Source organism: Chenopodium album, chromosome 13 (assembly GCF_948465745.1).
Source record: "Chenopodium album chromosome 13, dcCheAlbu1.1, whole genome shotgun sequence".
Lineage (NCBI taxonomy): Eukaryota > Viridiplantae > Streptophyta > Magnoliopsida > Caryophyllales > Amaranthaceae > Chenopodium > Chenopodium album.
The window spans coordinates 7,807,075-7,821,338 of NC_137846.1; the positions used below are offsets into that span (position 1 = coordinate 7,807,075).

General features: G+C 35.4%; 4 protein-coding genes across 4 annotated transcripts; 1 reads left to right on the forward strand and 3 right to left on the reverse strand.

Moving 5' to 3' along the window:
* The first annotated feature begins 609 nt into the window (after window positions 1–609).
* LOC145574490 (epoxide hydrolase 1-like) lies at window positions 610–5,042 on the forward strand. Its single transcript, XM_081632295.1, has 3 exons — window positions 610–1,274; window positions 4,142–4,383; window positions 4,563–5,042. Exons 1-3 carry the CDS (start codon window positions 798–800, stop codon window positions 4,807–4,809), a joined length of 966 nt encoding a protein of 321 aa, XP_081488421.1. The 5' UTR covers window positions 610–797; the 3' UTR covers window positions 4,810–5,042.
* A 1,308-nt stretch (window positions 5,043–6,350) lies between these two features.
* LOC145574494 (large ribosomal subunit protein eL18y) lies at window positions 6,351–9,427 on the reverse strand. Its single transcript, XM_081632299.1, has 4 exons — window positions 9,319–9,427; window positions 9,015–9,233; window positions 8,736–8,918; window positions 6,351–6,697 (listed from the first exon to the last, which is right to left on the reverse strand). The coding sequence occupies exons 1-4, from the start codon at window positions 9,319–9,321 to the stop codon at window positions 6,539–6,541; spliced, it is 564 nt and encodes a 187-aa protein (XP_081488425.1). The 5' UTR covers window positions 9,322–9,427; the 3' UTR covers window positions 6,351–6,538.
* A 1,757-nt stretch (window positions 9,428–11,184) lies between these two features.
* Window positions 11,185–12,891, reverse strand: LOC145575134 (putative leucine-rich repeat receptor-like serine/threonine-protein kinase At2g04300). The gene is made up of 5 exons (XM_081633045.1): window positions 12,796–12,891; window positions 12,540–12,669; window positions 12,386–12,448; window positions 11,987–12,179; window positions 11,185–11,651 (listed from the first exon to the last, which is right to left on the reverse strand). Exons 1-5 carry the CDS (start codon window positions 12,889–12,891, stop codon window positions 11,246–11,248), a joined length of 888 nt encoding a protein of 295 aa, XP_081489171.1. The 3' UTR covers window positions 11,185–11,245.
* Window positions 12,892–13,085: 194 nt separating this feature from the next.
* On the reverse strand, window positions 13,086–14,216 carry LOC145575135 (antimicrobial ginkbilobin-2-like protein). The gene is made up of 2 exons (XM_081633046.1): window positions 13,427–14,216; window positions 13,086–13,207 (listed from the first exon to the last, which is right to left on the reverse strand). Exons 1-2 carry the CDS (start codon window positions 14,214–14,216, stop codon window positions 13,086–13,088), a joined length of 912 nt encoding a protein of 303 aa, XP_081489172.1.
* Window positions 14,217–14,264: the final 48 nt, after the last annotated feature.

The window sequence follows — 14,264 nt, forward strand, 5'->3', positions numbered from 1 at the left end:
GTTTTTTGGATTGAATTTGCATCAATGCAAGGTCATTTTTTTTTGCCATATGTATATACTCTACTAAACACAGAGAAACATGTATGAATTGGAATCGCCTAGAAGCCAAGCTAGTACTTGGATAGTTCCAACTGATACAATACAGGTTTGTCCAAAGATCTCAAGTTTGGACCAAGCCACCTTAACCAAAGGCCTCGAGTTCATATACCTCAACTTGCTATAAGAGCATCCTGATACTCAAAACATGTCTCTATTCAAATTCAGATTAGTCAAGATATAATAAGACTGAGTTTAGTTATCTTAGCAAAAAAATAAAAAAATAAAAAAAAACAAAAAAAAAAACTATAGATTCCATCCCAATGATTTACCTTGGGGAAATGATTAATTAATACTTTGTATAAAGTAAATTAAACAAAATTAAAATATGGTTGGACTTTGTCATAATCACAAGAAGAATATCGCACCATTTATGAATATATCCCTCCCCATGCTCCCACCGGTCTCTATACTACATTATAAAAGAACAACATCCATAGCTTTCAAATCACTCTCACAAGAAATCATACTATTCCCAACTTTTCCCATAAATGTTTTTCATACATTATTATTATTAACCCTTTTTTCCACAACTTTCCCAGGTACACTACTACAATAAGTCTACTACTATTTATTTCCACCACCTTTCTCTCTTATATGATCAAATATATATAACACCAACATTACAACCTTATATCACACAACAAGTTGTCCCTCGTATCATTTTAACAATTTAGCGCAAACAAACATACACAGTCAAAATGGGAAAAACATTCGAAGAGATAAAACATACGACGGTCCAAGTAAATGGCATAAACATGCATTATGCTGAAAAAGGTGAAGGACCAATTGTACTATTACTTCATGGTTTTCCAGAGTTATGGTACTCTTGGAGACACCAGATTACTGCCCTAGCATCCAACGGTTACCATGCAATTGCTCCAGATCTAAGGGGTTTTGGTGACTCTGATATTCCACCTTGTAGTTCAAATTATACTTGCTTTCATTTAGTTGGTGATCTTATTGGGCTTCTTGATCTACTTGATGTGGATCAAGTCCTTCTTGTGGCCCATGATATGGGTGCTATGGTGGGCTGGTATCTTTGCATGTTTAGGCCCGACAGGATTAAGGCCTTTGTCTCTCTTTCGGTCCCGTTTCGGCCCAGGAACCCTAAGTTGAAGCCCATTCAAACTCTCAGAGCTTTTTTGGGGGATGATTACTATATGTGCAGATTTCAGGTTAATTCTCTCACTTTTTTCTCTCTTTTATTACTTAGCTTCCTTCTAATTTGCTTGTTTGTTGTTTTTAATCTTGAAGTTTAAAGATAAGTAGTTTTACTCTAATACTTTCAACGGCGTAGTTAACTTTACCAGCTAAGCTCACCAATGATATTTTGTTGTGTTCACGACTTTACCAGCTAAGTTTGTAACGAGACATAAGAAAACACAACTTTACCAGCTAAGATTGTAACAAGACATAAGAAGAACAAAAAAAAAAAAAAAAAAGACGACTTTACTAGCTAAGTTAGCAAACGACATACGTTTTCTTTTTCGCCTTTTTAAATTAATATACATTTTAATGTCAACTAGTTTGTTCAATTAAGTGGTCCCATTAACTTAGTCTTTGTCAATTGATGTATTTCTAAATCAGCTTTTATAAGAACTTTCTAAATCGTTCACTTAATTAAATGAACCACACATTAGTGGTCACTAATCTCATAAAGCCGAATTGTATTATCGAATAACAATAATAAAAATATAAAAAGATAAGGAAACCACAATAATATTGCCAACCATGAGATGGTGATGCATAAGACTTTTTAACATCTAAATATCATGGTTGAATTTGTATGCTACCACTTTAACTTCCATCTTCTATTGGCTAACAACTTCTCACTTTCTATATAATCATTTACTCTCGAGTCTCTAATCCACTTTTCTATTATTATACTCGTATATAGTAAAGGCTAAATGACTAACATGCTACTTATGATCGATCTTAATAATTTCTTTCTTAAATAAAATTTTTTATTGTCATTTTTATCAAGAATATGATATTTTAGCATGTTAAAAATTCACCGTTTTTCTTTTTTTTTTTTTTTTGAAAAAGTGGTGAAAACATAAAATTGTTCTCTTACTATCCCATATACTATTTGGATATCAGACGTCACGTTGGATTTTACATTGATTGATACTTCAAACTCTTTATTTGAAAATTGGCGGTCCTCCTTCTATCCTATATTATCTAGAAATATATTAAATTTTTTACGTAAATATATCAATACACTATTACTGGGTACGAATTATTTGTTTGTTTATAAATATACAAAGAGAGGTGGGGGAGCCAATTGCAAAATCATTTCTGGTGATGTCGCAGATATATGATGCTAGTTCATGAATGTGATATTAATGAGAATAGGCAATTTGGTACAACCGGTCTAATCCGTGAAACTTGAACTGCGTTGCATGCATGGGCTCCATCTCTGCTACTTCAACCCCATTTAGAGTAAGATTATGTCATGCGTGCTAATGTGCTATCAATGTATGCCAACCAAGGCAGCTCAATAGCAATTGCAATGTCGGTTTTTATAAATGATTCACTCTGTCTCTTAATGTTTATCTTATATTCTAATTTATGTTTTTTTTAAGAGTTGTATTGAGTTAGTAGATAATTTTATCCTTTAACATGTGAGGTAAGAAATAACGTAGAGAAATAGTAATGCATGCAAATCAAGAAGAAAATTAATTGGGACAATTGGATCTGAGTAGGAACATAATGATTCTTTAGTTAAAGTGTTTGTCAAACTAATTCCTAAAAAATTTAAGTTGTCTCCAAAAGTAAGTAATCTTGTATAGTCAATGACATGATGATTATACTTTCATTTAAAAAAAAAAAAAATAATAATTTTAAAAGAGAATTTGTTACTCGGTATTATATACTCCGTACTTATTTATCGAAAAAATGTTAGTTTCAAATAAAAGAAATGGATAGAATACAAAATTTGATTTGAATTGCTCCTGTTATAATAGCTGTCTTTGAATTGTAATTTTAAAATTGACCAAACAAATAGGTTTGACCACTGGTTCAATTGTTTCTGAGTCCTGACTATATGTATTTATTCTGGCTGATAAGTAAATACTGTAACATCAGTAAATAATACAACAACTTCTTTATAGCACATTTGCACTGAGACAAAAAAAGCTCCCTTCTTTAAATAGGGATAGCTCAAGTGGTTAAAAATCCCCTCCCGATTCTAAGAGATCTTGAAATCGATCCCATTACTTGTCCTTGTGGCTCTAAAAAAAAAAAAAAAAGTACAATATTTTATCAAAGCATTTTGTACCTCATATTTGGGGTCAATTTTTTTTATTTTTAAATGTCAACCCACTTGATCTGAACAATTAACTACTTTGAACTACTCTCCTTATTACTCATTTAATTTCCTAATATTATATACTTTTAAAAACGGCTTAAATTAAAATGCATGACAAAATCAAATTTTGTGATGTTTGATATATGTTTAATAGTTTATTCATTATTAGAGTTGCATATGTTTAATTTATATTTGCATTAAATACATGTTGTTGAGTGTTCAAGGCCTATGCATTTAGCCATTTAGGTGTGTGAACGTCTGAGTTGAATTATTTTCTGATTGCATGTTGTATGATGATTATTGAATTTTATGTGTTTTGCATTCATTTCACACGGTATACGACTAATATGAATGTTCATCCATATGTGTTGTCCAAATCACAATTCGGCTCTCATATTAAAATTTGATTAATAAATAAGTCTCAATAATTCGGTTTTATTTGTTTATAAACTTATATTCTTTTTAAATAAAATGATACAAAAAATAAATAAATCCGTAAAATATTACAATGGATTGCTTCCATATTATTACGATTAAGAGATAAATCACTTTAAAATAGGGCTATGTTTAACATATTTGCCTTAATTATATGTTCACGACATTAATTAGCATGCAATAAAACATCCCTTTCTTACACATAACTTTTGTAAAATGTAAAATCTAAACTTTCGTCTAATATTTATTTTAGTGGAGAGGATTTTCGAAGTAATCTAACATTGTCTAATTTTGTAGGAACCTGGAGATATTGAAGCTGAAATAAAAGATTATGGTGTGAAGCATGTCCTGAAGAAAATCCTGACGTCACGTGATCCAGGTGCACCAATGCTGCCCAAAGGAAAAGCTTTTGGTGACTACCCTGATAGTTCTATAAACTTGCCTTCTTGGCTATCTGAGGAAGATATCAACTACTATGCCTCCAAATACGAACGCAATGGCTTCACCGGTCCTTTGAACCACTACCGGAACTTGGACTGGTATTGATCTAGACTCGAGTTCCAAAAAAAAAAAAAAACATGTTGTACAGCGTGATTATTTTAGAACAGAGAGAGTATTACATTTTACATGAAAATACGAAATATTGTCAACATAGAAAGTGAGACTTGAGTTCTTAAAGTTTATTATTTCTGATTTGTTTGATGGATATTCGATGCAGGAACTGGGAGCTGACAGCGCCTTGGACAGGCGTGCAGGTGAAGGTACCAGCAAAGCTAGTCGTGGGAGACTTAGACATGGTGTATAATATGATCGGGGTAAAGGAATACGTGCACAAAGGAGGGTTCAAGAAAGACGTGCCTTTGCTCGAGGAAGTAGTGGTTTTGGAAGGAGTTGGTCACTTCATCAACCAAGAGAAAACTAAGGAAGTCAACGGGCACATTATTGAGTTCTTCGGCAAGTTTTAATCTTTAATCTTGGCTCTTGTGTTTCTTATGTACGGGGTGGTATGTACGAAATCGTTTGTTTAAATGTAGTATGGTTGATGGTTCTTCTGAACCTTTTATCGTTGCGTGATTTCTCATAAACAATAAGAAACTCTAGGTTCAATGTTATGTTCTTGTACACTGGAGTAATCTTATTGTAGATTTGCAGTACTAATGTAAAAATGTGCAGTTTTATTTATTTATTCTACTGGTCAGAGTGGTCACTAATATTAATCCTATATGGTATATTAAGTTTGTGTTTACATTTATTCTTATACAAATGTCTTTGGTTGAAATAGCATTGCCACTGTCACAATGCAAGTTATTGCATGCACACTGCACAGCTCCAAGAAGGAGCTCTCCGTGCATATGCCAGCTACCATACCAGACAGGCAGACAGTCGGACACACAGGATGTCTGCGGCTGGCATATATGACCTTCATACATGCGCATGTTTGGGAGCACCATTCTCTTGTTCTTGAGGAGTCGATAGCAAGATAGCAAAACTGTAATAGCCTAAGTTTTGCATTAAAAAATTTACTCTATACTTTGTATAAAGTACTTCATATTTCAAATCTGGTAAAACAATAGGTAAATAAGTTGTTCTGCACTCGTCGACTCAACCTCCAAGTATAGCTGATAAACACAAATTCTGGAATTCCATTGTGGTTAAAATGCAGAAACTGTTCTCAAAGTAATAAAACAGAATGCAGTTCTAGGCGCGTTATTCTTCCAACTGTAACCCCTTTTTCAGCACATCCCCAACAGTCACCTCCCACCGGCCAGCACAGCCTACTTCACCCTTTCACTGCCATCAACATCTATAGTCCAACACCATCACTGAAAGAACACCACTGCCAAAAAAAACAACACGACAGACCATTGTCGAAAAAGCAACATCACAGGTAACAGTACATGAGTACAGCTGCAACTAAACATTCATCTCTACTTCGCCTCTCCTTTCACCCACAACCCATAACAAACTAGTAGACATGGTGTACTGAACCACATACAGAAGATACGAAAGCTATTAGAGCTCACCTAGTCACTATAGATTTAGGATAGATAGGAGGAAATTTATGATGTGTAAGAGAATGGGACAAAGTGGGGAGACACAAGAATAAAAACAAATTGATGATGCTCAGATCATACAATGAAGAACTATGAGTGAGATGATACAGAAATGCAGAGACTAACATGGGGACTCTGGGGAGGAGGGAAGCATGATCTGCAATGGCACTGTAGATTCAGTAACATGAGCAGTAATACGGTTAAAAATTACAAGTCATAATAAATACGAAATGTGAAGAAAAAATTTAGCCCTCAAATGAAAACTCAAAACCTTTACTGCTTTAACTCCCTTTACCTATCTTATCCCGTCCATTATCCCAATGCCATCAGTAACTATAATTCAAAGTTTGAAAAATAGCAGCTCGGGCTAATCAGTTATTAACACCTCACATTAGCCAATCAAGGCAAAAGATAGCAGCAAAGTAAACAGAAACAAAAGGGATAAAAGACTATCAAAATAAAATGCCTTGCATGATATTTCATAAACAGAACTACAATAACCAAAAAAAGAGTAAAATCACAGTAGATATAAATATAAGAGTGACAAAAATTAAATCTTGTCAATGATAGCTACTAACTCCAGCAAAACTCGAATAGCTGCAACTGGAAACAAAAGAGCTTTAAGAACAAGGTGGATAACTTAATTCCTGTATCCCCTGCTGTTCCTCCTTCCTCTAGCTTTCTCAAACTTCCTACCCTCTGATCGCACGTATGGCTTAGTGTGACTGTGTGGGACACCAGGAGCTTTGCCAAAGTGCTTAACTGCCTCTCTGGCATTCTTTGGCCCTCTGAGAAGAACCTGCAAACAAAACCAGAAATTATAATCTCACTCAAACACATATAAAGTGTCAAGTCCCTATATTTAAAACCATTCCAAAAGAAAAAACATAAGCCGAGCATAAAAGTTAAGATCAAGCAAGCAACCAGCGTATCCCCGTATGAATTCATCTGAAAAACCGCAGGAATAGCCCAGGAGCCTTTGCATTGCACAAGGACCTGCCAGGCCGCCATGCTACATAGACCACCAGAACTACAGTATTTCAAAAGGAGCTACTAAATAATGTATCCCAAGGAAAACTAAGTCTCAGAAGTGAGCAGGACATGCAACAATAGTGTGAATTATTATAATTACAAGGGCATAAAGAAATACATAATCTTTGTATATTCAACGCATCAGATACATTTGCACACATCAATCCAACATTAAACTTTAGCACAGCTAAACTCCTTAGCATGGTCTGCACTGAGCACATTTAAATATGAAAATCATGGAAACTACAACAAGTAGTCGCTGTGCACTTAATCCATGACTGTTACATGAGAGCATAGCTTACATTTTGTCACCATAGTGCAACTTTACAGAGTGAGCGAGTTTTAAAAACATCTTTTACTGGCTACTTTTCAAATTCTAAGTGACAAGAGACATAAGATGATATATATTTTATCAATGATCCTAAGTGTGGATTAAGTATGCGTAGGACTCCTTCCTTCCTTTGTTTTAGCATATTAAGGGAAAAGAAAAGTTATTTCAACCAAATCTCCCATAAATCACTTCTATTCCACATCCACTTCATGGCCTACACCTACAGGCAGCTTAAGGCTTGAAAACCAAAATAACTGTTTTTAGAAAAAAGGCAAGGCAGAGGTATCACAAAGCATCTTTAAAACAAAGAGGCAAGGGAAAGCATGAGGCAGAGGCACACACATGAAAACAACACATAGTTTTGCAAGAATTGCATTACTTGGAAAATTCAGGCTTCATACTAATTCAAACAATATGTTATTCAATTTTGAATCAATCAAAGAGGAGGACGTGTTGGTTGGGATTGTTTTGATATAGTGACACACACATCTCCACCATGAAGCACAAAGGTCGCTTGACTGGTTAATAGCTATGAATAAAGGGTGCACATAAGGCATTAAACTTCTATGGAATCACGGCGTTGAATATGTCTAACAAATGGCAAGAGAACTCCACTCATGTCTACAACGTTTATAGCTTAGATATTAAATGGTTGAATTTGGAAGGATTAGATACTAGATAGTTCAAGCAGAGCTGCACAACTGATTGAAGTCAACAAGATGTAAGCATTTTCACGTAATCCTGGTAGTTGCAGGAAACCGATCCTCTCTCCCTTAACTAAACCAGCCAGCTATTTCTTACCAGCTTTCTCACTTGCAGTGTGACCTGATGCTAGCACCAAGGAAAAATCATAACCTAGAATGTCATTAAGTACAATTGGTTCCCCAGATGCCAAGTTACCAACTAATGCACCTGATACTACATTGCCTATTCAATCTGAGGATGATTGGGTTACAACCCTTAACCTTAATATGAATGCATCTTTCCTTAGTAAAATGCACACAAATCACAGATATATACAAGCCGCAACATAAAAATAGGTGAATCAGTCATGTCTATCTAGCTAAATTCTAATCAGAAGCTATTTTGAAATATACCAAGAAGGCCAAAGACCTAAATTACATTATGGAAACAGCTGAATTAGAGCCAATAGGATGCCCACAAAAGAAAAACAAGAACTACTATCACATTTGAGCTCACATGCAAAACAAATTTATCATTCAATATGGTCGATATCCAATTCGAGTAATTATCCTACATACACCAAATCCTTCTTACCTAAAACAAAAGGGAAGAAACCCGTAACCAAAATGCAATTAACTCAGGACAGAAAACAGCTACATTACACCCCACAAATCAAACCAAATTCTCATGATAAACAATCAATTACGCAAAACAAAACATCAAACAGAAGCATATCATCAACAACATCGAATCGAAGCGAAAGCTGATTGATAAAGAGTGAGCAACATACAGTGTTCTGTCCAAGAGGAGCCCTAAGAGCAAGCTGATCAAAAGTAAGACATTCACCACCAGCCTTCTCAATCCTTGCTCTAGCAGTCTCAGTAAACCTCAAAGCAGTCACCTTCAATGCCGGAACCTCGTGCACTCGAATATCATCAGTCACAGTCCCCACTATCACCGCAACCTTGTCCTCCTAAACCCAATTCAACCCCACATTCAAAAATTCAAAAAAAACCAAGAAAACACACAAATTTAGTCAAAATGTCAGTCAAAGGAGAGAGAAAATCACCTTCCCGTTCATATACTTGATGAGACGAGACAGAGCAAGGGGGGCTTTGTTAGTCTTAGACATGAAAAGCCTCTTCAAAACGACGGCGTTGAAGCTGCTACCAGTCCTACGAACGAGGAATCTGTAGAGCTTAACGAGGAGTTTAAGGTAGACATCGTTGGATTTAGGGGCTGTTCTCTTTGTCTTCTTCGACTTACCTCCTGCCTTCAAATCAATACCCTGTAATTCAACACAGAACTCTGAGTTAGAGATAAGATACATCAATGGCGGAATTTAGAGAGCAGAGAGAGAAAGAGAGAATCACCATTGTTGTTGTTGTTGTTGTCGCCGCTGCTCCGACTTACCTCAAGTTTGTGTTGGGGGCGATGAAATGTCGAAAGAAATGGGGGGATTATTAGGGTTTTTGGGGGACGCTGTTGTGATTGTGTGTTGCTGAGTCTCATCTATCCTCCGTGGATCTCAATCTCAACCGTCCACGTGTAACTTGAATTTTTTTTTCTGACTTTTTTTTAAAGTAAGAAACTAAGGTCTATTCACTTCAACTTAATTTCATTTTAAATATCAGTTCAGTTCAGCTCAACTCCTAATTTTCTTCTCTCATAAAATATTCATCTCTTTAAGTTCAATAAATGTGAACAGGCCCTAAAGCCTTGTTCAATTCACCTTATTTTTACTTATTTCAGAAAATATAAGTTCAAATTAAATTATCGTTTTATGTTCAGTTTTTATCGCTAAATATCTTTAATTTCGTAATGAAAAAAATTATGAAAATCACATATTAATAAAATACACATTATTACAAATCTAACAAGACCTCACTTGATAGATTTTTTCCGTATAGATTATCGTATATTTAAGGTCAAAGTTTGGTCAAATCTGACATTCAGATCAGACCCGACCAGATCAAATAAGCAAAAATAAATGTGAACAAAAGAATTACTATTAAGTTTCGAGAATATCCCGGGTCATTACATAGAAGTTAAATTATAATAGACACTAAGATTAAATTTGTTATATATTCATATTATCATTCACTACATATTACTTTTTTAGTTTTTTACGGAAAATAAAAAGTGTAACTGAGCTAGGTGGTAAGACATTTAATGTTAAAATTAGAGTTTTTAATTTTGGCGATTTGGGGAATTAGGGTTTTTAATTTAGGTGATTAGGTTTCTAAATCTCTTTAGGGGTTTAGGGTTCCAATTTAGAGGATTAGGTAAAAAAAAATTAATTTAGGGAATTAGGGTGTATAAATTTGGGGAATTAGGTATCGAATTATGTATTATCAATTTGGAGAATTAGGTTTTATATATTTTAGTAATTTTGGTTTATAAATTAATTATGGTGAATAGGTCATATAAATTCGAAAATTAGGGTGTTAATCATTCAAACTAGCGTATCAAGTTTATAATTTTTTTTCTACCGTATTTAAATAGGAAAAGAAAGAAGTGGGAGCTCACAAACGGAATCATTTGTTGGAATCCATTTGTGGATACCGAGACTCAATTTTTTTAAGGTTTTTTGTTTTTTTATTTTTTATTTTTTATTTTTTTGGGAGGGGGGGAATAAAACTTTACGGCATGGGTTACTTGAGTTTCTCGGTCAGGGTTACTTGAATTTCTCGGTCAGGGATTATTTGAGTTTCTCGGTCAGGAGTTACTCGTGTTTCCGGGGTTACTTTATTTTCTCGGTCAGGGAGTATTCGAGTTTTTCGATCAGGGGTTACTCGAGTCACAATTTTTTGTATGCGTCCTGACCGAGAAACTCGAGTAACCCCTGACTAGGTAACCCGTAATCGAGTGAACCCCTGTCCGAGCAAGTCAAGTAACCCCTGACTTGAAAAATCAAGTAACCCATGACTGAAAATTTTTTTCCCCTAACAAAAAAAAAAAAAAAAAAAAAAACTCAAGTAACCTCTACCACATGGTGTGGCCTGCTGCACCAAAAAGTTATTGTTTTAAATTTAAAGGGTTTTTAATAGGTATTTTTCAAAAAAAAAAATAAAATAAAAAAAGTAGCACCACTTTAATCATAGAGGGAGAGTAATTGTGATTTTCAAATCATAAATATATCAGCGTGATACCAAAGAAGCAAAGCTCAATTTCACTTCCATTACTTGCCCTTTGTCACTCTCTCGACAGTCTAACTAGGCATGCATATACATCTAAAAATACTAAAGCATATCACTATGATAAATTTGGCAACCCTTAGCTTGCGGACACTTGATCATACTACCGAGGATGTGGACTCATTGAAGCACTTGAAACCACGGCTGTCATCATCTCTGTAGTAGCCGAGCTCGAACTCTCAACATCTGCATTCTCCCTAGCCAAGCACTCCCTTAATTCAATAACAATGTCACTCATGGTTGGTCTATCTGTTGCATCTAATTCAACACATTTCTTAGCTAGCTCTGTTGCTCTCCATATAGTGTTGTAGTTTTCGCCTATCTCTAGCTGCAGTCTCGGGTCCAATATACTACCTATGTCACCTCTTTCAAATAAAGGTGTTACCCATTGAACTAAATGGGTGTTTGTATTTTTTATGATTGCTGATTTCCCTGTTATGAGCTCTAGCAGAACAACACCAAAGCTATAAACGTCACTCTTTTCGTTCACCTGTCCGGTTAAATGGTACCTGTATTCATTGTAATCATAAACATAACCTTTCATATTAGCTTATTACATAATATATCAAGTGGTTATTTCAACGCTAGATACACCATGCTTAATATGTGTACTCCACAAGTTCCTATATATGTCCAGAATTTATATTCAAGTTCAATAATGCAGGATTGTTGTCAAATGTGATCAAACTTCAGGTACATCTACTACAAAAAAGTGTGTGAAATTATATCAAAATTCGATTGCAAGGGTGTGTGAAACAAATAGGCAATGACTCACAACTATATAGATATTCCGCTTGAGATATCGATCAATTAGATTGATTAGAGATGAAGATAATGCACTTACTGAGGATCAAGATAACCTGTAGTTCCAATGACTCGAGTCTTTAATTTGGAGACATATTCAGCTGGAAATATTTTTGAGAAGCCAAAATCAGCAACTTTTGCCTGGTGATAATCTTGATTTAGTAGTATATTAGCCGGCTTCACGTCTCTATGGACTATTGGCGGGCTACAACCGGTATGCAAATAATCCAATCCTGTAAATACAGAGTATGAACTTGTTTATTGATCTAACAACTAATCTTAATTACTGATAAACAATTATGAAATATTTACGAATCATAGTGAAATTTACTTGAAATTTCTACTATGTCATGCTACTTGACGTGAGTAGTGACAGATTTAGATCAATGATACATAGGGATTATAAATCGATGTAATGAGTATTATATTTCATTTACACCTTGTGCTGTATCAAAGGCAATCGCAAGTCTCCTTTTCCAGCTTATGAAAACACCTGAATGTTCTGATCAACAAGAGCATAGGGTATTAAATACTGTTGGACAAAATTAGAATAACAATTAGTATGATGAAATATGACTACTAAATTTAACAACCTGAAAGAAGAGCTTTCAAGTCCCCTCCAGATAAGTACTCGTAAACAAGTGCCAAGTTGCTGGTTCCTTCTTCGCAGAATCCGATTAGAGTAACCAAGTTTTTGTGATATATCCTCCCTAGCACATTAACCTGTGCCGTGATCATTTAATTTGTAATTTTGCCTTTTCATATATTCAGGAAAGTTATTTATAGTGTTGGTTAAAAATGAATAACCTCATTGCTAAATTGCTTAGGGGCATCATTTTTTGAGAGCACTTTAACAGCGACTTCCCTGTGGTTGTCACTCAAGCGACCATAATAAACGATTCCATAGCCACCTTCACCTAGTACTCTATTGAAATCATTTGTCATATCCTTTATCTGAGAATAGGTAAATCGCGCCAATTGAAGCCTACTAGCATCTTCAATTTCAGTCTCATCTTTGGTAGCTTCTGTTACATTGTTAGTCCCACTTGTAACTAGTATCAATAAATTCAATATTTTTTAGGAGTGCACTTGCTGCAGCAGCTGATTTTAATTTTTTCTGTAACTTTGAAATGACGAATTTAGTAAAAGTGTTGTAGCTTACCTGATGGCCTACACCGCCACCTCCAAAACCAAAAGGCACCTACGATTGAGAAGAACACGACGACAGGTAGTAGCACCTGGAGGAGGACCTTATAATGCTCTGCACATAAATTCAGTTTAAAAAAAATTAAGACAAAAATTCAGAAGATATGCAAGTACTTCTATAGGTTGCACAGTATGAAGTATTATACTTTAAATACTACTTCCGTTAATTTTTAGTTATAACAAAGAAATATTTTATGTCTCACAAATAATACCCGTTTGCTACAACTAAAAGTTAACAGAGGTAATAAGTAAATGATTGGCTTTAGTTTATCACCTGATAGGGGATTCGGCTTAGGGGATGAAGGTGGTCCGGTGGGAGAAGGGGATCCAATTAAATCGAATCCGAGATTACAACTAGGCAAAAATACTATAGTGAAGGCCCATTGACGCATCTGGCTATATGCGTCACTTAGGCATTTCTCACAAACGTTACTACTGATATAAGGACTGCATTGTGCAAAGCCGCGAAGCTTCTGAGACGCGGATAGACTGGTTTCGTTTGAGGCAAAACCAAGAGGGTTTTTGTTATAAGCAGCTTTGCTAAAGAGACTAGTCATGGTCGTGTTAAAGAGCTCACGGTGTGGTTCAAGAATGGGGTCGCTTACCAAACCGGTATCATTGTAATGTGTTTTGTGTAGAATCTCTTCGTCGAGGGAGAAGATGGTGTGGTTGGCATAGCGCAAGGTGCAAAACTCGTACCAAACAATCCCTTCTTTCTTAAATTTGCACTTCTGTACAATTACCTGTACTGCAGCGATGATGCACCTATGGCACGTATCGACATCAACATCTCCTCTGCAGAAATACAGAGCAGTGACCTGATTAATACCTGTACCATTGGTGACTTTAGAATAGGTTCGTAAGGTAGCATCAGCAAGGAGTCTTGTGGAAAGGGTGTGATTCAGACTCTCTTCAAACGTGCTGCCTGCGCCGTAGGAGAAGCTAGTAGCCGGGCAATGATGGTATTGAGGGCCTTTGTTGTCGTCGTCTGCATCATATGTGGGTAGATACAGCATCAGAGTGATGCTGATGATTAGGCCCTGCATCTGACCAAGGAAACTCATACTTGAGCTGTTGTAATTAATTAGTAGAGTTTAATCAGAATGAGCAGC